General features: G+C 37.3%; 3 protein-coding genes across 5 annotated transcripts in view; 1 reads left to right on the forward strand and 2 right to left on the reverse strand.

The window, feature by feature from the left end:
- The window catches only part of LOC129723524 (ubiquitin carboxyl-terminal hydrolase 47), a 32,150-nt gene extending 26,703 nt beyond the window's left edge, over positions 1–5,447 (reverse strand). For 2 of the 3 annotated variants that reach the window (XM_055677799.1, XM_055677801.1), the window contains exon 1: positions 4,857–5,447. Coding sequence is in view for 1 of the 3 variants with exons in the window: in XM_055677798.1 (XP_055533773.1) it covers positions 4,449–4,475 (27 nt within the window). In the remaining 2 variants the exon portion in view is untranslated. Of the gene's footprint in view, positions 1–4,448; positions 4,491–4,856 lie in introns of those variants that run through there. The other variant, XM_055677798.1, reaches the window with a different exon arrangement.
- Positions 5,448–11,489: 6,042 nt separating this feature from the next.
- On the reverse strand, positions 11,490–12,727 carry LOC129722629 (probable prefoldin subunit 2). The gene is made up of 2 exons (XM_055676230.1): positions 12,360–12,727; positions 11,490–12,162 (listed from the first exon to the last, which is right to left on the reverse strand). Exons 1-2 carry the CDS (start codon positions 12,521–12,523, stop codon positions 11,847–11,849), a joined length of 480 nt encoding a protein of 159 aa, XP_055532205.1. The 5' UTR covers positions 12,524–12,727; the 3' UTR covers positions 11,490–11,846.
- Positions 12,728–21,284: 8,557 nt separating this feature from the next.
- On the forward strand, positions 21,285–23,635 carry LOC129722018 (F-box only protein 28). The gene is made up of 2 exons (XM_055675199.1): positions 21,285–21,531; positions 21,600–23,635. Exons 1-2 carry the CDS (start codon positions 21,415–21,417, stop codon positions 22,659–22,661), a joined length of 1,179 nt encoding a protein of 392 aa, XP_055531174.1. The 5' UTR covers positions 21,285–21,414; the 3' UTR covers positions 22,662–23,635.
- Positions 23,636–23,956: the final 321 nt, after the last annotated feature.

Below are 23,956 nucleotides of genomic sequence, written 5' to 3' on the forward strand. Positions count from 1 at the left end.
TTCCCGCACCGTTCTATATATACATGCAATTGCATGTTGTCACAAATTCCGTAGCATGTATTTTACTTCAAGCCATAGCGTAAAATGGACTATTAATCTCGCAGTAATTGGTGTTTCTACTTGCGAATTTCGCTGCGGTCCGACTTGCACTGTATTTCGCAGCCCACGTGGTAACGACCAAGGAAGACAAGTGTGCTACATTTGACCAGACTATCGCAATCGAATGTTACTTTCAAGTTCGACTAATATGACGATTGTGTTGTTTTACTTCAAAAATGAAAAAAAAAAAGCTTTAAGATCACAAGCGCCGAAAGTAAATTTTCCTGTTACGGTTTGACACAACAAATTGTTTGGAAATTTGAATCAAATTTGGGACACGAATTGCAACAACAGTGTTTGTTATGAAGAAAAGAAAATAAATAGTCATATACATGACAAGCGATACAAGGAAGACGTCATACATGCCTTCCTTCCAATCATCTGTAATAGAGTAAGGAAGTATGTAGGTACTATAAACATGACTTGTAAAATGTTAAAAATTTGGTACACGCATTTTGTACTGCCGGAAAAAAATATACGGAGGTAACAATCTCCACCTGCTATGATCGATAAACGGTGAAGTGTACGTTTTGTTGTGCTTATCCCGCAGGATTTGTAAAATGTACCAAAAACGATATTTAATTCTCGCAACCATAGTCGATTGTTATTTCACAGAAAGCGCATTCATTCATTTGGTTCAGAGGTAGAATCGTATCATCCACTGCGGTAAGGATGACAATCATCGTCTCACAACGTAGTCGCATCACACGAAATGAATGCGATGCAATAAATTAGGAATGTTTAATGGATGTGAGTGGAAATGCAATACGAGATGAAAATGTAGTGGGAACAGGGAGACAGCTCCACTGTCAATAGAATCGAAACAATAAGTGGTAGAAACATGGTCATAATGAATTAAATAATTCGTATAGCGTTTTCTTCAGTATTATCGCATAGGAATTTGTTATTTATTAGGGCAACGCCTTTCGTAAAATAACTCTAACGGCCCGCTAAAAATAATTAGGTGGCTTTAAGAGCAGGATGATTGATTGAAGGTAGATTACATTTTGTTTACGTATTCTTGTTTTAGAACCTTTAAGACTGATTTTTGTTTAAAAGATTAAAGCCAAACAAGGAATTGGCATAGTAAATATTTAGTTTTGTCAAAGTGTTTTTTTTTCTTTTTTTAAAGAGAATTTCAGCCCACGGCTGGTTCATCTCCGATTTGTCAAAGTGTGCCGATATCGTTTACAAGTGAAACTATTGCAAATTAGTGTGTCAAATTTGCAATAGTTTCACTTTTGATGATTGCATGATTATAAGACTGCAAAGTGCTTCATACGATGTACTGATGCTCAGCTTAATTCACTACGGAAGGAATCAACAACAACTTCAGTAAAACATATTGCTTACAGGAAGAACAACACATCTGTACCTTTGTTAAAAAAATCACTATTGAATCAATTGAAAAAATTGATGACAATATAGTTGCCACTGACCGTTAACCCCAAAAACGATGGAAGCAATTTTTTGCAGCTGCATTGTAAGCTTGCTGTTTTGTGATTATGAAAAAATTAAACATCATAGTCACTACAACATAGTAATGTAACAGTAGGAAATAAAGTAATTTTGCATGTAAAAGATCTAAATAAAAAATTATTCGAGTGGCATCCTGAAAAAAAAAATTAGGAAGAAATTTGAAACTTGTCGACCAATACACCATGTATTCTAACAAAAAAACTGTATAATCTAACACAGTAGGTCCTAAATTGAAATTTCCTGATGAAAAACTTACCAATTCGTTTGATTTTCACCAAATTAAAAATGAATTTCCTAAAGGCGTTCCAAAATCGCGGTTTGTTTATACATATAAAAATGAACCCAAAATAAATATTGCACACTTCTACCAGTCCTAGAAAAAACTAAAGTGTTCTAAAACACCTCTAGAAGTCATTGATTAGGCCAAATTCGAAAAAAAAATATTCTTATGTTATCGACTATCCAGAACTTTTACAGCACATCAATTTCAATGTCCCCCCGCGAGCCCTCTGAAGTTGTCCCGCGATTCATTTACCGTTCCGCAGAACTATCTACGGGCGTGATAGTGCATATAATGCATGTCTGAAGGCATATAATGATGTCAGTGACCTCCATGACGAAAACGGCTTTTAAAAATAGAATTAGAATTTATAATAAGCTGAAATTTGTCTGTACGATTTCTATTCGAAGACGAGAAACAATAAACAAAAGAAAGATCCAAGCCTGTTGAATTCGGCGCAAAGCAATCCATGATCAACACGATCAAAAGCTTTTAGGTCCGTGTAGACAGCATCAATCTGAAGACCTCGATCCATACCGCGCAAGCAGAGGGAAGAGAATTCCAGCAAGTTAGTGGAAACGGATAGACCAGGGTAAAAACCATACTGAGCAGTTGAAATATAGCTTTTTATGCTGACCATGAGATGATTGTGGACAATCGTTTCAAAAATTTTTGAACAAGCACACAAACAAGAGATCCCACGGTAATGTTCTACATTACGTTTATCACCATTTTTGATAATCGGGAACAACAGATTCTTTCCAGCTGCGAGGAAATTGATGACATTGAAGCGAGAGGTTGAATTTAGCGGCTAGCGGTGATTTTAAAACTGCAGTGCATTTCTTCAGAATTACGGCAGGAATACCATCGTGTCCATGAGAGAATGATTGTTTCAGGTTGCAAACGGCTTCAACAACTTCTTCGTTTGAAATTGTAAAGATATCAGCGCTAAATATGTCATTAGGAACAGGAGACATGGCTTCAGTAATTTCATCCGGGATGCTCACTCGCTATTGAAAACACCAGTGACATACTTGGCAAACAGAACGCATTTACTGTCATTCGTGTACGCTTCACTATTTGAAAAAAAAACATGCTAGATGGTAATCCATCCTCCTTACGTTTCGAATTATGAAACCTCCAGAAACTTTTCGGGTTCAAACGTAGATTGTGTTCTGTTCTGCGCACGAAAGACGTGTATAGACTTCTGTTCAGGATTTTATACGATCGACTGACAGAAGTGAAGCGGATCCTATAGACGGGATTTCTGTTTCTTTGGTAGGCACGCAGAGTTGATTTACGAACACGATTGAGCCTAGTAAGATGCCCGTTTCCCCAAGTAGGCTTACAGCGAAGACGACCTTTGGGAATATATAAATCTATATGTTCCTGAATCAATGTAGTAAATCCGGCCTCATCTAAGCTTCTACACTGGTTGATAAAGATCCAATCGATACCTCTCAGAGCTAAACTTATAGCCCCATACTTTTCCCGCCGAAAGTCGAAACTGGGAGGATCTAACTCTTCTACAAACTGATCCTTAGCAGGTCTGTAGAAGGTAATCATTATTGGTGGATGGTGAACATCAATGTTACACATGTTGGATCGTTAGGGCGACCAGCTTCGAAGTAGGGTGACCCTAAAAACGGCTTTATTCGACATACTTTATTTTCAAAAATTCATAACTTTTGAACCAATTGGTAGATTCTCGATATTTTTGGATCGAATTGAAGGTAATTTTTTTCCAGTTGTAAGAGAAAATATTAAAAAAAAAATAAATTTGTGTACTTTCATATGTATTCATTCATACAGAGTCAAATGTTTTTTTCTTTAAAAGCCCTAAAAGTTCAAAGACAATTTTAATGTGAATTTTAACCAAACAGTTACAGTGAAAAATGTGTTTTTTCAATCTTAATCGGTTATAGATAAAGAAGATTATAGATAGTTAAGATAGAGAAAAAAAATTTCAGGCAAAGTTACTTAAAATTAATCAGTTCTCTCACTTCCTCTTAAAAATAATCGAAAATTTATTTCTTTATAACAAATATTTATCTTAATATTTAATGTTATTATTCCAATGATTTTAAGAACAGCAACCGAGTTTCAATACTACCTAATAGGGTTTTCAAAATAAAAACAATCAACATTTCTACTTCACTTGTTAACCGGATGCATGTGAATGAAGTGGTAGATAAGTGCATATATGTACCTAACTTTATTCGGTGTTAAGAATGCGTCTAATCTGAAAAATCATCAACATCTAGAACCCTAGTGGTTAGCAGCATGAATAAACACATTGAAGCTTCCCAGTTGCAACATATTGAACTGATTTTCTACGCTGTTATTCACGTCTATGTCAATTTTATCATTTTCTGTTCTTATCAGCCCCTAGCTGCGAGCTAACTGCGCTCGATTTGACTAAGAAATACAACACAAAGAACAACATCGTTTCGAGTTTTCAGGAACCGAAAACTTTTGACCGATTGTCTTATCGTTATGCAAGGCTTCGTCCATGAAAACGTATTATATATTTTTTTATACCGCACCACGATAGAGCACACGTTTATAAAAATACGTAGGCAGGGAATACCTTCTCTAGCGGACGACCGATCGGCATTTACTTTTTAAAAGTTCTAATACCCTGAGGTCGACCAGAAAACACATTCGCACACACGCATTAGGACAAGGCCGGGAAGAAGTGTATTTTCTTAGAATCTAATTTTAAGTAACGAAATGGCTCCCGAACATGTTTTTCTGCGTAGCTACAAGCAATGGTATTGTACACCAACTATCAGTCAGCGCTGAAAAGAAAACGTCACACTCGAAGCGCAGTTGGGTCATCAGACTGATTACAAAGCAGCGAACGAAAAATATTTTATCAATCATAATCAGTCGGCCACTGACAGAGCCACAGAAATAGTTAAACATATGAAAATCGAGAACTTTCATCCATTTGATACCTATGAGAACAAACATGGGGTGTATGTTTCTTGCTTACCGCAAGTTTCAAGCTGCTTTGAAGAATATATCCAATATAGGAACTGGGGTTATTTCGATTTTCCGGCTTGTTTCAATGCCAATCAGATTTGCCACTAAAACTTTAACTTCACTCCGATTCTTTTCACAAAATACGTGCACAGTAAGCAAAAACTTTTAACTGTTCTTCTATTTCTTCTTCACTTTTATTCCGTAAACTCTTACCAATCGGACGAAAAATCGTCAAATTCCAGCATACACTTTTAGATTTTTCCCGTTTTGATCAACCTGTTAAGCGAAACATTTTGAATCTCAGACGGTTCCAAACCACTTTAAGCTGGGCCAAGATGCCCCACGACGATTATAGCGAAAACAACTAATTTTCTTCGCCGCACTTCGCACAATAAATTTGCATCTGAGAAACGGAGGAAAAAAACGCACCGCGACGACGTTCTCAATCGAAGAAGGCTAGCACAGCAGCAGCGGAACGGAACGCTTGCAGCAACGCGATGATGAAGTTGAAGAGAGAGGTTTTGTTACACAAAAGCCGCAGCAACAGAGCAGTAGCCGCGACCGAAGCAAACTTTCCCACATCGGATTTGTACCGCAAAAGAGGAGGCTATGCGAATATGACGTTTGTCAGTAGAAGAGAAGAAAGACGATGAAAATTAGGAAGCAGAGAAATGTCAAATTCTACATATATTTTTTAACGGGAGCGATACTTTGACAGAATCAAGGGGTGCTTGCGGCAAAGTGAAGTTGAGCTTTACACTCAAAATATGTTCCTGTCAACTGTACATTACCAATTAGGTTATTTTTTCTAAGATAGATCTAAGATGACTAAGACATACGATTATTACGTGGTTGGCACTCAGAGGTCACTATATTTTTCAAACTACCTTAAGTGATGATGGGAACTCAATTTTCATCTTGGGTCTACGCCATAATAAAATCCGTAAAGAAATCGTTAGAGTTGTTTACCGCACTTATGCAGGATTCCCTAATAAACAGGAACTATAAACATAAGATAATCCATATGGTTTAACGATAATGTATACCCCCAATTAGTTTGTTAAACACGTTTTAGGATTATTAATTATGCGGGTTGTTCGAGTTTGCATGAAATAGCATGTTAAAATTAACCGTGTTACGCAGGTATAGACTATCAAACCGAATGTCTTTAGCCTCACTTTTCTGACACTTAGTGGTAACTTTATTAACGTTTTGGACTTTTTGCTTTTTTTCTGGTGAAGCAATCCCGTGCGTAGTGGAAATGCTGCTCAATTTATAATTGTTCTTAGTGTACTGGTACATTACGCACAACATTTAAAGGGTATTTTGGTCACAATTGAAATGATTTATTATAATTGAAAGTTAAACTCCATCACCCGAATGTAAACAGAGTTACCAATATCTGTCAAACTCAAATGCGTGACGTAGCCGTGCGATGGTCTCTACCTGAGAGTCTTAACGGTTCATTGTCATTCACTGTTATTCAGTATAGGGATGTCAATAGCTCGGTCTTTAACTTTCACATAACCTAATCAAACAGAAGTTTTTTCAGAAGCTTGAAACCATTCTGCTATTTTTACTATGGTTTAATCTCTACACCATAGTTTTAGAAAGATTTCGTCTCAAGTGTAATAAATGTCTTTAGCTGTGGCGGTGACACTCAGGGCGGAAAATTTTGGGTGTCAGCTTCAGACCGCGAGGTGTCACTCCGCTAGGTCGAAGTGACATTATCTTACAACCAATAGTAGAAAATGTATATAAATTTCATGGGTGTCATCTCTTAGGGATAACATACATGTCGCAGATGTCACCCAACACACCCAATATTCCCAAACCCATATTCGAGAAAATGGTCTTTACGTCACTTAGTCATCTCACGGCAGCCTAGGGGGCGCCTTAGAAAAGCTAGACCAGTTGGGTTGGTTTTGAGTGAACGCTACCCCACAACCATCGACACCTATGTCGGCGTTGGGATTCAAACCGAGGCCAACAGCGTAAATGGCGGAGATGTTGTTAGGCCCCTCACCCTCCGCAGAGTGGGTTGGTTGATTTAAAATTTTCATCAAATTCAAACTTTTTGTTTTCGTTACCGTGAGATGGTATTAATGGGTTACATACCTTTTAAGTTTAAAAAAAATGTATTGTATTATATTTAAGTAAAACTTCTTGAGAACATTTTCACAAATTTTCATAAAGATCTACGCAATAGGGAGAAAGTTAGAGCGATATGAAGCGCACCTTGTCACGACCGCATGAGTTAAACTTAAGACTTTATACGCGTTTGTCTCGGGATGGTGTTTCTCGAAAAATGACTTTGCCGTGTTTACGATTGCGGTAAAACTACTGAACCGATTTTCATCATTTTTTTTTAAATGTTCGTTATTAAATACCCCGGTCGTTGAACGATCGGTTTTTGATACGTTTAACTTAGCCGAAAAATAAATTAAAGCAATTTTTGGCGCTCAAAATAGGTTTTTTTGGGGAAAAACGTTCCAATTTGCAATGAAAATGAAATACTCAAAATACTTATGGAAATGATCGTTCAGAAACCTGGCACCTTTCTAAACTAATGAAATACACAAAGTCGCTTTTTACGCGGGGGATACGTGCCGCGTAAAAAAAACCGCGTAAATTCCGGAATCCGCGTAAAAAAAAACGCGTAAATTCCGGAATCCGCGTAAAAAAACCAGCGTTAGTTCTGCATTCTGAGTGAAGGGAAATCGAAATCCGCGTAAAAAAAATACCGCGTAAATCCGGAATCCGCGTAAAAAAACCGCGTTAATTCCGGAATCCGCGTAAAAAAGCCGCGTAAAAAAAACTCGCGTATAAAAAAAACCGCGTAAAAAGCGACCTTAGTGTATTATGATTTTTTTTTATTTCGGTTGATCTGCTGGGTCCCTCTGCAAAAAAAAAGTGTTTCGAGGAAACAACCATTACTTCCCAAATAATTTGTATTTCTTTTGAACAAACGTTTTTTTGTTGTTGATTAATAGAACTTTCATAAAGCTACCATCTTTTTTATGCAATAAAAAAGGTGCTACACGCTTAAAAAAATCTTTTTTCTCGAGCAAAAAGGTATATAACCCCTTAAGGCCAAAAACATATCTTACAAAAACACAAATTAATTAACCATGCACAGGTGGTTGATTTTGCTTTTGTTATAAGAAGAATAACCTTCATCTAAAAAATCTTTAATGAGATGCAGAAGAAATTTGAGTTTACACCCTAAGAGTAAAAACCCTCTCGCTATTTACTCATTTGAAAACCAAAATAGTTACGTCTGTTCTGATCGGAATATTTACCACAAAAGATCAAAACAATGGTCGCAGTGGTCCAAACCTTACAGAAAAAAAGTAGGAGGTTGTATCCAAGACACGACCGCATAACTGACGTAGAACTACGCACACTATTAACAAATGCATTGTTGTAGATGTTTCAATAATGAGTCATAAAGTCTACTAATGCTTGCTTTGTGCTGCCTCAACAGTGGGGTAATAAAGGCACTGAAAACACGAACTGTAAAAGCTGTTTCACATTCTGTAAATTAGACGGCTGCTACAGATTTAAATTGCTACTATCCAGCACAGATTGCTCGCTTGAGTTGTCAAAAAATTATTAACCTTCAAATATTTGTTTATTTGCCTTGAGAAAAGCATTTTGCTGCTCAAAATTGGATTTTCTGATGGCAACCTTTATGCTGCCTCAGTAGTGGGGCAATAACACGACACACGCTGAGAAGCGAGAAGAACCGAGCTGCTCCTGAGATATGGTGACCAACCACCGGGCAAGTTATTTGTTCAGTTTTATTGATTTTTGTACACAGCGAATAACCACCGATGGTGCTCTCACACACACACAACTATTTTAACCCGTATCGTGTTGCGGTTTGTAACCATTATGCGATTTCGTTTGCTCGCTGTTGCGTGTTGCATCGTGTTGCAACTGAGCAGCTGGAAGACGACGAAATTCTGTTCATGCTGATTGATTGAATCGACTTCAGTTTATTACTGTAAAGTCGAATTAATCACCTTTGTTAAGGCGTTCAAACAGAACAGGGCAGTTTGTTGTTCAAAATTGGTAATGCTGATCGCAGCCTTTGTGCTGCCACAACAGTGGGGGAACTAACTAAATAGAGTAAAAATTAGACAACTACAACAGAATTCGATTGCTAGGATCCCGCACAGAATGTCTGCTTGTGTTGATGCCAGAAAATTATTTACCTTCAATTACTTGTTTATTTGCCTTGAAAAAGGCATTTTGCTGTTCCAAATCGATTGCTGATCGCAGCCTTTGTGCTGTTCTGATAGTGATGAATAAGGCACTCTGACAACACGCACTTTGAAAGCTGTTTTCACATTCAGTAAAATAGAAGGCCGCGACAAAATTTGATTGTTTATTTGCCTTGAAAAAGGCATTTTGCTTTTCCAAATCGGATATGCTGATGGGGGAATAACGGCACTCTGACCACACACGTTAAGAGGTAACGAACTGCTACAGAGACATGTGACCAACCGTTCAAGTAGTATGTTCAATCCGAATGCAAATTTGAAAACCCAGCTACTAGCGCAACCAGCGTTGCCAGGTCATTTTTTTAAAAATCTGGAAAAGGCAAAAAAATCTGGAAAAAATCTGGACGTCATTTCGTGGGGTGAAAGGTAAATTCTTCGGATAAAAGTCTTGGGGTACGTAAAATTTGAGGTGACAAAATTACAAAATTTCGTGCCAAATTTGAAGTGATGACCTTTTTGCGGAACAGAGAAAATAAAATCTGGATAAAATCTGGATCATTCATGGAAAATCTGGATAATTAAATTTCGTTTGCTCGTTGTTGCGTGTTGCATCATGTTGCAACTTGGCAGCTGGGAGACGACGAAATTCTGTTAATGCTGATTGATTGAATCGACTTCATATTAGCTCTGCATAGTTGAACTAACTGTTTTTGTGAATGCGTTCTAACAGGGCAGTTTGTTATTCAAAATCGGTTATGTTGATCGCAGCCTTTGTGCTGTCCCAACAGTGGGGGTATTAACTAAATAAACTACAACAGAATTTGATCGCTAGGATCCCGCGAAGAATGTTTGCTTGTGTTGATGCTAGGAAATTTTCACCCTTCAATTACTTGTTTATTTGCCTTGAAAAAAGGCATTTTGCTGTTCAAAATCGGTTGCTGATCGCAACCTTTGTGCTGCCCCAACAGTGGGGGAGTTAAGATACACGAACAACATGCACTGTGGAAGCTATTTCACCTTCTGTAAATTAGACGGCCGCGACAGACGTAACTGCTAGAATCCGCACAGAATGCTTGCTTACGTTGTCAAATATTATTAACTTTCAATGACTTGTTTATTTGCCTTGAAAAAAGGCATTTGCTGTTCAAAATTGGATTTGGTGATGACGATCTTCATGCTGCCCTAACACGGGGGAATAATGGCAGTCTGGCGACACACGCTGAGAAGAACCGCGCTGCTCCTGAGACGTGGTGACCAACCACAGCGCTAGAGCTGCTGCTAAGGAAGGACGACTGCTGTTGACAACTTGTCGCTGTCCAGAACTATTATGAGCGGCTCCGGCTGAAACAGGCTCTTATATAGGCCAAACAGCATGTTTTCAATTGCAAGGTATATGATTCTGTCGACCGTGCTTTGGAAGCAATCATATAACGGCCAATCAGAGGACGTAATTTTCGTTTAAACAAGGCTTGACAATTATCAATAGTACAATAGTTTGCATAATCAATCAACAATTTTCTACATTTGGGTAGATGCGTGTATAATTTTCCAAACAATTGCTGCAAAAATGAAGGAAATCGGTTGAAAACAAACCGATTTATAAGCATTTAAAAAGGGACATATTTCGTCCCCTTTTCGTTAATAGTTTTCCTTTTTACATCCCTATGTGGTAGGCTAAAGAAAAACGTAGTTCTACGTCAAAGAAAGATTGGAATATTATTAGGCCAAAATCATTAAAATGTAGTACAGCAGCGATGTTTTCTGTTAAACGCAAAATATGAACTTTATAGTTAAAATATTAGCTCATAAATGTTTAACTGAAGTAACATTTAATTTTAAAAATTAGCTTAAAAAATAAAAGTAGATATTGAATGCAGCAGTGTCTTCGCGACGTTATATCTTAGGCGACATCCATAAATCATGTAACGCAAAAAATCCAATTTTTTACCCCCACCCCCCATATGTAACGAAACGTAACGCCAACACCTGCCCCCCATAAAAATTACGTAACGCTGTAGAAGAATTTGCTTAACAAAACTGCCCGTTTTTAGAGAGTCTCCTCAGAGATTTTTTGTTACGTAACGCTGATCTTACCTCCCCCCCTCCCCTATGTAACAAATCGTAACGCTCGAGGATACTCCCCCCCCCTCCTATGAGCGTTACGTAATTTCTGGATGCTGCTTTAGTGAATCGTAATTTTATCCTACATTCAGTTTTTCATTGATTCACATGTATTTTGATTAGGAGTAATTGATTCAGAATTATTTTTTTTATGATTGTTGTGTACTACAAACGTTTAAATCAGAAGAGCAATTCTGAACGAAATATTGAAAGAAATTCGATAATTAAAATGTAGAATAGAGGTATCAGGTATATCGTGATATTCACTTAACATTAAGCTGAACACGATGTAATTACTGCCAGTAAACTCAAATTCAATGCTTTAAACAACAACCTAAAACATGACAAGCGAAGCTGGGAGTTGAAATTAAATTTTCAGCAGCATACATAGTAATTATCTGGATTTTCTGTGGTTGCTAAACCTATATAGAAACGTTGAATTCTATTTGGTTAGATAGTTCGATAAATATTTACTTAAAATTGATGCCCTATGCAACTGTGATCTGGCCATTTCTCCTCATCAAACCCGATTTCAGATTGTGTAGAGAAGAAAAGTTACTGCAACCAACAGGACAGTCTCACTGCCAAAAACAAACGCCGATCGCGGAAGTTTTGGTTTTATGGTGCACTAATTTGACATAATGCGTACACTACAGATTTCCTACTAGGACGTTTCGGTTCCCAGACGCAGCGGACTTGTCCTCGATGTTTTCCTTTTCGCTTGCAGCCGCAGGTGTCGTATCCTGGCCGCGTATTTTGATGTTGTGCTCATCCTTGTACTGGTTAATCTCCAATCCTTTCTTAGTAATTTGTTCTTTGCCGTTTTCGATTAGTTTTTCGAGTTGCTCTTTGTTCAAGACTAATTGCGGCATTACTACTTCCACTGTCTGCTCACATAAGACACCGCCAATTAGCCGGAAGCACTTCCGTCCAGATTCTACCGTTTTCAGTGTATCAATTACAGTTCTAAAAAAGAATCATAGGAAAAAAAAAACATTTATTTGGCTTCCCAATATGGAAACTTTTGTCAATGGTCAAAAATAGCTTGGCATTGAAAATGCTTTGAGGTTATGCCAGAATTTACAAATTGCCTCCTGCAACAATTCGACGTCTTCCTGCAAAGCTATGAAGAACGGCATTTAAATATTTTCCCGAGTGCTTACTTGTGTTCTTTGAGGTCCAACTCGAGAGTGTTGAGATTGTTAATCAAATTTCGCTGTTGATTTCGCAGCTGTTGAAACTCGGCATAAATTTCTTCCTGAGTCTTTTTATCCTTCGATTTTCCACCGCCGCTGCCGCTGGACGTAGTTTGTTGTGCTGTGGCCATAACTTTGATTCGTTGGTGCGGGAGAGTGATCACAGTTGGTGTAGGCCGGATAGCGCTTGGTCAATAATCCGAACTTAAAAAATTCACTTATTTTACTTTTATTTCGGCTGAATTCGTGAAAATTGTGGAACTTATTTTTATGTTTTCGGTGTGCTTTCCGTTTCGGGTAATGAAAAAACGTCAAACGAAATGTGAATCATGAAATCATACACGCTCGTAAGTAATAACTCTAAAATGAGTAACATTTGACGCATTTTCGTAAAAAGTGGAACAACTCTAAAATTGAGTAACTCCACAAATACTCAAAACTGAGTAACGCTAGGCGTCTTTAAAAAAGAGTCATTATTACTCAAAATTTGAGTACGACATTACTCATTTTTTGGGTACAGCTCAGTTTCATTACTGGCTAGAAATCCGCCACGACCAATAAACGATACCACATATTCATCAATAATTTTACCTTATGTAATAATAGTAAACAGTTATGATGCCTTCTGAGTAGCATTGGCCGATACCGTATCGATACCTTTGGTATCGATACCGAGGGGCCTGAATATCGGTATTTTTTATCGATGCAACTGACGCTGATATTTAGCTGGAACGATACTTTCGCCCCGATATTTTTTCGATACTGGAGGGAAACTATAAGATCGGAGAATTTACGGATACGACCAATTGCCTGAATGTCTTAAACAAGCTGCGTGGAAATTTAACTCTTTTTGTAAAAGTAACCAACAGATTGCATATACCCGCGCACTTCTAAGATGGTTTTCATGCCTCTTGCGAGAAAAATTGTTTTGCAATTGACAATACTGTCTATGCAGAGCAAAACCGGAATCCCCGCGTCACTCACCTGACGAGCATTTTGTGGTGAATGGCTTAGTATTCCAATAATTATACAGCAGTCTTTTTATGCGGGGGTTTCGTCTCAAATTTTTATGAAAACGCGTAAAATATTAGTAAATTGAGTTGAAAAGATTACTAAAACAACCGTTCTGAAATCTTTTTGCTATGTTTGAATAGGAGAGTGATCAGTTTAAAGACAAAAATGCAACATTTTCACCAGAAATTGTGATTTCTTTGTAAAACGGGTATGCCTAAACATAAAACGGAAGCTTAACTTGAATTAGGTCGATGTCATGTACCGTTTTGAAGCACTGCAGAATGTTTCTTGTTCCCTATTTAAAATTTTCTTAACATTGTTAAATTGTATCTTCTTTCTTCAATGAGTCATCTCCTCAACACTGCAGGGACTCGTATTAGTTTTTTTTTTGCAGGAAGGCACACAATAAAGAATAAAACGCCAGAACTTTTGTGCTGCCCGAAATTTTAAATCAGGCCACAGACGCGCTTATGCTATTGCACTGATTTGTATGAGACATATAATTCCCACCGTGGTCCCATTAGGTCTATTGACCGCAAGGATACCAAATGTGCAGATTTGTCTGCCAAACTCAGATTTTTGATTCGCAAATAATTGCAGTTTTTCCCTAATTTCTGTGTTTTTGTCAGAGTTTCTTTATACTTGCGCAGACTTTTTCGAAATCTTTGCAGATTTCTGCAGACTTTTGCCTAAGCAAACGCATTTTTTTTTCAAATCACTGCCAGATTATTTTTCAAATTTCAAGCAGATTTTGTCAGTTCTTCGAGCAGTTGCAAACTTTTTCAAAAACATCTGCCATCTCGGACTGACCGTAATGAAGATAAAAAATATTGCCTCTTTTCATAGACCTGTTTTAAGTAGCAGGTAGAATATCGATACAGCTGATATCGATGCTACGCGTTCGATATCAACCGGGTATCGATACGACCGAAGAAAAATTTTCGATGCTCGAGTATCGATACTTTTGCAGATTTTGGCCAATGCTATCTGAGGCGCACACAATTGAAAAACATATGTTACAAACTGAAGCACATCATAATCACCTTTCAAAATGGACGTCGTTATATGCGACGTTACTCAGAGAGAAGTTATATGAAGGGAACCCAAAAAGTGAGTCAAAGTTACTCAAAATCAAAAAGGACTTCTACTCATTTTTTGACGTCTACGAACATCGTTCTAAACTGAGTCAGAGTTGCTCAGTTTATGAGTTATTATTTACGAGCGTGTAGACGAGAATTGACGTCAGTGTTGCTAGTTTTTTTAGTATTATAATACTGTCTCGAGCTAACTTTGGAATGAATTAAATATATTTTGTATAAACTTAAAAACACGTTTCTGCACAATATTCAGTTGCCAAAAATGTGAGTTCCTAAAATAATCAATTAGTTCGGAAATGCCATACCATATATTGCGCTTTTGGATTGACTCCTCATTCCAATCTCTATTCCTTGCATAACTATAACTATATAACGAGTAACCAAAACTGAGAGATTGCATTGCCGTTACGATGAATACGCATATTGTTTCGATTGAAACTAGCGAACCTATACATTAGAGAAATGACAAGACACTCACCGTTAAGGCAACTGTCAACATCAAAACGGGCGAGTTGTATCATTTTGCATTGCCGTTATCCGTTGTCTTGTCAATGTATAGGTTCGCTAATTGGCGTTGACGGTTTTGCTGATATTTTGGTTTCTGCGTGCGAAAAAGAAAGAAGGAAATATTTTTGCTTTTGTCATCACGCACATTTTGACAATTACATACGAGAGTTCACGTAGGTGCGAACAGCCTTCAAAATATCTTTTAACGCGAATAAACCGAATTGAAACAGGGGAATGGCAACATGCTATCTCTTTCTATGTTGAATGAGTGAAGAGTCTTCCCGACTAAAGTGAAAAGTATATGGAACTTTTGCTGGGCGCCTGCCTCGGGGCTTTATCTTTAAATAAAGCCCCGATATGTTGGCTACTGTCAAACGTGTAGAGTTTAGATAGGGCTGCCATCCCCTTGGATTGAAATGACTGTGTTTTGAGTGCTTTGCAATTTGCATCCTCTGTACTCTGTCTTTGATTTGGGACTACGAAGCTGCTGATATTTGTTTTGTTTTTCGCATAAGAGAGTAAAGGAAAGAAACATTTTTGATTTCGTCATCAGCATCACGCATATTTATGACAATCTATATATGAGAGTTAACGTGAGTGTGAGCAGCCTTAAAAGCTTCTCTATCAGCTTCGTGGTCCCAAATGAATGGGACGTTGTTTGCTAATGGCGTCGAAGCAGCGAAACTCAAAATTTCTACTCATGGCAACATTGTTCTCAATGTTTATTTCGTAGACCAGTCCAGTCACTGAGTGGAAAGACCCGCTACCGGAGAGGTGAAAGTGTGGATGTTTATAAGCTTATTAAATTTATATTTTGCGGTGCTTTCCACAATCGTTCTATTTTCTGCAATTGGAGACTTCAAGTTGAGTCAGAAGAAAGGTCACCGAAGAGGCAATTTATTATTGGAAGATTTTAAACAAATTAGTTCCCGTCTGAAATGATTCAACTGTTGGACAAGGTTTTGAGCTTTATCAACTACTGGTGGTTTCGGTATCTAATGATAACCGAGCTATACATGGTTGAAAGTTGGGAGCGGGTGACAATTCGTAAGTGTACTATACGCAGTATTATATTGTTATCATGCGGTATTCATATGAATTGCAGATGTGTTCTTGTTCACCCTATTCATGCTCCAATGGTACTTCAATTGCAAAGTGGTTCTTCCCTTTACTGGTAATATCCTGGGCATATTGCCACCGGATCAGCAGTTGGCTGCCTATCAAAAGTAAATGTTCCCACCGAGCTGCATGAGATTGAAAAGTATTGACGATTTATTCGTATTATTATCTCCAAATTTCGTAAGCGTTTTGAAGCCTGCCTCAGGTTTGCTTCATATTAACTCATACAACAAAAGCAGGAATCTCTTTATAAAAAATTCTTCAAGTTGTGAATAGAACGGTAAAACTGAATCTGATAACAAAATACGCAACTACTTCAGAGAACCACTTGAGTATTCTCCACTCCTAACATCCAGACAAACCCGTAAGTAGGGTACCTATAAATGAGTCAGAATAAAAGTATGAGGTCGATTTTCTGACATCAAAACATTTAGTGTGATCTGTACCTACTGTTTATAATGGTTTCGAAAAAAAAAACCTAATGGAACGAGTGACAGGTTTTTGTAATCACTTAATTCACGCTTCACAATAAATCTGTCATTAAAAATCAACTCTTCATTCCGATGCGTAACAGAGCGAATATCACAGTTCATATCGTTTCTACGCCTGCCACTGCATGTACCGTTATTTTCAACAATCGATGCGCGTAGAACTGCCGGAATCTCTAATCTAGGCGTAAGACCTGTTTGCTGATAAGGCAGCGATACAGACAATATAACAGCCTGTTATTGCATTAGTTGTCTACAGCGCGTAAGGCGTTAATCAATCATAATCTATCAGCAGCTAAGCGCCGCCGGTCTGTCTGATGTGCTTTTTGATTAAACTGATTATCTACCTAAAATTACTTTCCTACTACTTAAACTGAAAGGGGGCAAAAAAGAAACACAGGCGGTTGTAAATCTATTGTTCAGATTTATAACTACGAAATTTTGGTAAAAGTTGTATAATTAGAAAATAGAATGGGGGGCTCTATCATGACTCTATCAAACAAAGGAAATCGAATTTAAAGTTTGGTAAAAGAGTCGGATTGGGTACTCAGTTGGTCAGCTGGATAAATAGTGGATACTGATAAATGATCAGTAATACAGCATGAGAGAGTGGAACGATGTAGGTCTGGACTCTAGAGTATTTATATTTTGCTGACATTGTCATAAAAATCATCGAGTTCGATCACCGAAATTGCTAAGAAAAATAAAGTAATAAAGTAAAAAACTATTTGGCGAAAATATTTTTTTCTTTTTGTAGAGTAAAAAACCCAATTATAGAGGGCCGTCTTTTTGACAAAACGTGTTCCATCGTGTTCAAGGGATATGATACAAATGCTGAAGCGCTTATTCAGCTACAATTCACTGTATAGGGTAAGGTGGGGCAAGATGGGTCAGTGCCGTTTTTGAGTGTGAAATAACTTTTTTTGTGGTGACACTAATTTTCCATGACGCGTAACGTGTTTTCGACTATGTATCACGTGTTCATTGTTCATATTTGCCTATTGCATGTTTTTAATAAATAATAAATTGCTAAGTTTCTTTACGCGATTCACACTTTTGAAAAAACGTGTTCTCTCGTCGTACGCTATATAATTTGAAGTAATCTTTTATTGCAGAAGCAGTTTTGCTCATGATGTACTAAGTAATATGCTATTTAAAATAAATAATTGTAAAATAATCATGAATATCACAATCTAAACACACAAACTAAATTAATGATTTGGGCAGCATGGGTCACCAAAGACGAGTTAGTATAGTTCGCCTCGACAGCTGATTTTTCTTCGTTAACGTTTTAGTTTTAAGGCTTGGCAAACGGTGTTGTCACTCCGGAAAAAGAAACTTTCACTGTTTCAATAAGCTGATAGTATAGAAGTTCTCCAAAATACTCCAAAATACCAAATACTGCAGAAAGCAATCGTCAAGGAAAATTTAACCCTTTCGGCGGTATAACATGGACGGGATGATTCATATTTTTGTTATCTATGAAGAGAAGGCAGTTTTCTTGCTATCCGTAAAAATATCATTGAGATTTAATCATAATTTTGTGCTGTTTGAGAGGGTGACCCATCTTACCCCTCAAATGATCCATCATGCACCGCCTATTTTACAGGGCAAAAAAAAACAACTTTTTCAAAATAGTCATCCGAAAGGTAGACCGAAACTATCTTTAGTTACGAGATATTGAAAATTTGGCTTAGGTGACCCATCTTGCTCCACCTTTTTGAAGTAGAATACTTCTCTCAGGAAGTTCGGCTACATAGGGATGTGAAATAAAAATCTAAAACCGAAAAAAGTGAAAAATATGTCCAATTTCAAATGCTAATAAATCGGTTAGTATTCGATGGATTTCCTTCGTTCTTGCAGCAATAGATTGGAAAATCTTCTAAGATTCTTCCAAAATGAAGATAATTGTAATTTTATTATTCAAACTGTTGTACTATTGAAAACAGTTAAGCCTTGTCAAAACGGAAAATTAGACTTTGATTGGTCGTTATAAGATTGCTTCCCAAGCACGGTCGACATAATCATATACCTTGCAGTTTAAAATATGCTATTTGGCCTATATAAGAGCCTGTTTCAGGCGAAGCCGCTCATAAAAGTTCTAGAAAGCGACAACAGTAGTCGTCCATCCTTAGCAGCAGCACTAGCAGTGCAGTGGATACCAGCGAAAGTGGATTGCGGCCACAGCTGTGGCATAGCACAGTGGGGCGACTCCATACAAAGGCTGGCAAAGCAAAAAAAGGTTCGATAAATGCGACCAAAACTTGGTATTTACATAATTTTGGGGCGCTGAACACGAATTTGGCATCCATTTTTTGTTTGGGGCCATCCATAAAGCACGAAACCCAATTTTTAATATTTTTTGGCACTTTCTTCCTTTTTATAGAATTATATGATCTTTGACCACAAGTAGTGCCACCGGGCGTCATTGAAAAAAAAACGTTATTTATGGACGACCCATCGAACTAAACAAATTTTAAATATATATATATTTTTTAAATAAACTAAAGCAACATAAGTAATACAAACTAATTTCAAATTGAAAAAGTCATCATCATCATCATCTTCCGCTGTGATCGCTTGAATCTTGTGTTGAATTGTTTCCAGAAAATTTGAAATTCATTATACTTATCAGCAGAAAAATGTCTCGCTGCAATTTTCATTTCTTCTAGTGATTTTCGATGTTTCATTGTTTCATATATATGTTATCTTCCTAATCAGGGTTCTATGGTTGAAAGAGGACATTTAAATACATGTATAACACCATGACTTGACAACTTACTAGACAGTGAATTAGGTGGTGCCGCTGAAATTGAAGGCTCCATAATAAAATTCAACAAATTTATGAATTTGAAAACCAAGACACTGGAATGACACAACGTTCTAAATGAATACGAAAAGATGCGGAGTGCGACGACTGTTCTTTGTTTTACCTAAATTTTGAATGTAGTCACAACCGTGGCAAACTGCGGCAACTTTCTACCAAAAATCAGGTTTTTTAAATTTTTTTTGTGTCAGGCCTACTATAACCAAATTTTACAATATCTAATGAAAAGGGTTTGTTTTGCACAATATTTACAACAACTTTTCCTTTGACGTCAAAAAAATCCAAGCTATCCTTGAAGCTACAGAGCGTTTCAAAGTAATGTACTTTTTTCAAACAAAAAGACAAAAAACGTCAGTTCGCCAAGCTTTGAAAAGACATAAAAAATTCAGATTTCATGATATTGCGCCCAAATTATGGATCATGATATCATGAAACAGCTAACGAGAAAAAATTTTTTTTTGGCTGATGGCCAGCGATTCCCCACTGTGCATAGCAATGGATAGCGCACCAGTTGCAGCGGATCTCAGCAACGATAGCAGCTAGGCCAGCTGATGCAGGAGCAGCGGATACCAATGGTAGCGTATAGCGGCCACAACTGTGGCATGGCTATGTATAGCGTAGTAGTTGCAGCTGGTATATCTGACCATGAAGCATTTATGCAATAGTTGAATGAAAGTTGCAATTGCAGCAATCGCCCTTTTTCAAGGCTACTAAATGTATTTGGAAGAGCATAATAAATGGTTATTAATAAACTGCAACTGAGGTTTAATGCTGCTGCAAATGCACAGCAGTATGATGTTTATTACGATTTGTTGATACTGTGCTTAACAAGCGGTATATACGAAACAAATCCGATTTAGAAATGACTGACACGCAAGCAGCCGGGTTATCTTTCTTGTAAATGTATTCTACTTCAACCTTGCGGTCGTGGCTTTGCACACAACCCTCCTGTGATTTTTTAAACAAATCACGCCAAATTCGACACAGAATTCGTCGCCACGCCATATAGTTTAAAAAATACGTCAAATCGACGCAGAAATGTAGAGCAACATGTCAAAAGGATCTATCTGCTTTGATCGATTTTTTGATCGATCGGTTTCTTTCAACCGCCACGGCTTATTAAACACGTTTCATGATATGCCCTTTACCCATTTGATAGCGGAGAATCTAATCTAGCTTTTTAAATAAAAACCACGTTGGGAATAGTTACTTTGGCTTTCGTCGATTTTCTTGATTGACTTTTCATTTGTTTAATAGTTCAGCTAAAGTAACTATTCCCAACGTGGTTTTTATTTAAAAAGCTTAGATTAGATTCTCCGCTATCAAATGTAGAGTAACATGTCAAAAGGATCTATCTACTTTCATCGATTTTCTTGATTGACTTTTCATTTGTTTTTTAATAGTTCAGCTAAAGTAACTATTCCCAACGTGGTTTTTATTTAAAAAGCTAGATCAGATTCTCCGCTATCAAATGGTGTAAAGGACATATCATGAAACGTGTTTGATAAGCCGTGGTGGTTGAAAGAAACCGATCGATCAAAAATCGATCAAAGCAGATACATCCTTTTGACATGTTGCTCTACGAATCATCGCCATACAGTTTGTATGGCGACGATGTCTGCGGCAAATTTGGCGCGTTTTGTTTTAAAAGAAATAGACAACAATTCATCTAAACAAAACCTTGAGTTTTCTACAAAATCGCCACAAATAGAAACATCTTTTTTTCGGGTAAAAGAATTTATCCGCCTTCTTTCATTTGTGTTACGTAATGTCTGAATGGTGCATAAATTCTTTTTTTAGCCAACCATGTTTGTTGATTATTCAGTAAACGTCAAAACTTAACCATCATCATTATCAAAGTGAAAAATTTTTGTTTTTCTTGTCAGTGCGACAAATTTTCTCGAATTCTTCACATAATCTTTGCAGTTTGCTTTTTAACACCTATCACCGGGTCTTCCGCGTCCACCAGAATGGCTAATAGCGCCGAAGAGTCTCAGGTTGGAATGAATTTTCTCGATCTGCCGGACTGCATGATTGAACAAGTGTTTGAGTATCTCAGTTACGACGAAATTGCAAAGAAGCGAATTGTGAGTCAGATTTGTTTTCCATTCTACCTGCTTGATGGTGATCTAATCTAATGTTTGGTCTGTTTTAGATTTGCAGAAAAATAGACCGCGTTTGCCAATCGCTGCTTAACCGTGGCTTTATGAAAATGATCAAAAGGCACAATGCCAATCTGAAGACCATCAAGTCGCAATTACCTCGGCGAGAATCAGAGCGAAGGAATCATCCCCTAGCAAAGCATTCAGATATTCTTACCTGCATTGAAACGAGAATCTCAATGTTGTCGATGACTTATTCGAAGTATATTGATAAAGATTTGTGCTGTTTCATTCCCGGGAAAGTAATTGATGAAGTGTTTAACATTTTAAAGTTAATTGAGGGCACTTCGAAACCTCTAAGGGCGCATGAAGTTTTGCAGGAGTTGAGAGATATTTCTTCAATGGCAATTGAACATTTTGACGAAAATATTGCTCATCGGTTAAAGCGAATAATGGGAGTGCATCATTCGAGTGGAAGTCATCTGCCGTTCCCGACTCCGGGTTTTATTCAGAATGAAGTTGTTCTACCTTGTGATGTGAACGGAGAGAAATTAATTCTTCCAACGCTAACACCAATTTCATCGCATAAAAGTGGACCATCGCAGCAGCTGTACTGTCATAAAAGTTCCTCGTCGGCTTGCAGTGCTAGCCGGATTAATAATGCGTCAATCGCTCGCATAAGTCATAAGTCGCGCAAAATGAGGCTTTCCATTAAAAAGATTTTATCGGATATGCAAGGCTGCAAAAATCAAATGAAACAAATGCGATCCCAAGTTATGCGCAATTGTCTGGAAATCAAAGATCTTCGTCGGCGTTTAGAAGAGTCGGAAGCAAAAAATCGCGAACTGATTGCGAACATCAATCAAATTAGTTTCGGTTCAACGCCCTCTAGTTCGGAGTTGGCAGACCCGTCAGTCGAATCTGCAAAATCTCCCGTCAGGTCATTAGTGACCCGAAATATTAAACCACGCTCGGCCACTATAATACTCAAACGAGTTTTGGCCGAAACAGAAGCGCATGGTTGCGGATCTTCAGCTTCACAAATGCCACTAGCCGCATCGGTTTCCGCCGATAACGAACCTATAATCAGTGCAAAAAAATCAAAACTCAATTGAAGTAACTCGCGAATACTCAACTCTCATCTCTCTTTTTCATTGCATTGTGCAGAGTAGCATACAAAATTGTATCTATCAGTTTTTTTTCTCTCATTTTAACCCTCTAGTGCCCAAGTTTATTTATAAACGGGCTTCGGTAAAATCACTATGAATCATTATAAACACTTTTTAAGTACATATTGAAGCTTTTCAAAACTTCGACTGAAGCCCGCCAAATGGCGGTATTGGGCACTAGAGGGTTAAACTAACGAAAATTCTGTAGGTATGATTTTATACAGCTTAGAATACAAGTAAGTTGGAAAATTTGTCCCTTTCACAATCTCAATGGCAATTCCACCGATTACACTGCAGGTCCCGTTGTATCGGTTTAGCAAATTGATCAGAAATCAAAAGAAAACAGTTAAAGGTCGTATCTGTTTAAAAAAAAAACTTTTTTTTTAAATAAATGTAATTAGTTTTCTGATCGCTATTCCAGTGATTGGAAATTATTAATTGATGCAATTACTGAATTGGGGTTCATAGCTGATTGTCATTGTTCATGTTTACTGGCCGATTCCATATTCGTACGAAAAGATCGACTGGAACGAACTGGAAAACGGGCTTGATAAAGGGGAATCCGAACGTTCAAGCTGATTCGAATGAAAATGGGAATGCGAATTTCCGATACTCTCGTACGAATGTGATTTGTACGAAAACAACAATGACTAATGTTAAAACAGTTAATGTATTTTTTTTTTCAACAATATCGGAAGTTGTTTCTGATTTTTTTTTCAGTTTTTCTTTGATTCAGTCATTGTTGAAAACCATATCATCGAATATGTAAGGTATAGTCGGTCGATATCGGTTCTGTGCTACTCAGATTGAAAATTGTAACAAAGGTATACTAAATACTTATACTTAATATTAATTTTTGCTAAGCTAAGTGTAGCTTCATGATCATATATAAAATAAAAATTGTAATTAGACTTTAAAAACCTTGTATTTTTTTCTTGAATGTTTTTCTTCCATTAGTAACTCCTTTTTTATTTTCATAAATTTACTTTGAAAGTTGAATAAGTGGGAAATTTTTTCCTAAGAGCAACAAAACTAAGTAAAGAAACCATCCAAGTTTTGTGAACGGCCTTCGCAACAAGATTCTCTCGTCTCGGTGAATTGATGACTTCTTTGAATTAGAGAAACTTTGATATGAAAATACTTTCATAACTATTCTTTAATGAATTGTCATCATAATATAACATAACCTGAGCTTGTTTGTCTGAACTATAACTAGCTTGCTTGTTTACCTGAACTATAAC

Source organism: Wyeomyia smithii, chromosome 2 (assembly GCF_029784165.1).
Source record: "Wyeomyia smithii strain HCP4-BCI-WySm-NY-G18 chromosome 2, ASM2978416v1, whole genome shotgun sequence".
NCBI classification, from domain to species: Eukaryota; Metazoa; Arthropoda; class Insecta; order Diptera; family Culicidae; genus Wyeomyia; species Wyeomyia smithii.

Coding starts and splice junctions, on each gene's coding strand:
- LOC129722018 (XM_055675199.1), top strand. CDS start 21,415: ATGGCTAATAGCGCCGAAGAGTCTCAGGTTGGAATGAATTTTCTCGAT. Junction 21,532..21,599: donor AAATTGCAAAGAAGCGAATT/GTGAGTCAGATT, acceptor GGTCTGTTTTAG/ATTTGCAGAAAAATAGACCG.
- LOC129722629 (XM_055676230.1), bottom strand. CDS start 12,523: ATGGCCACAGCACAACAAACTACGTCCAGCGGCAGCGGCGGTGGAAAA. Junction 12,163..12,359: donor TTGGACCTCAAAGAACACAA/GTAAGCACTCGG, acceptor ATTCTTTTTTAG/AACTGTAATTGATACACTGA.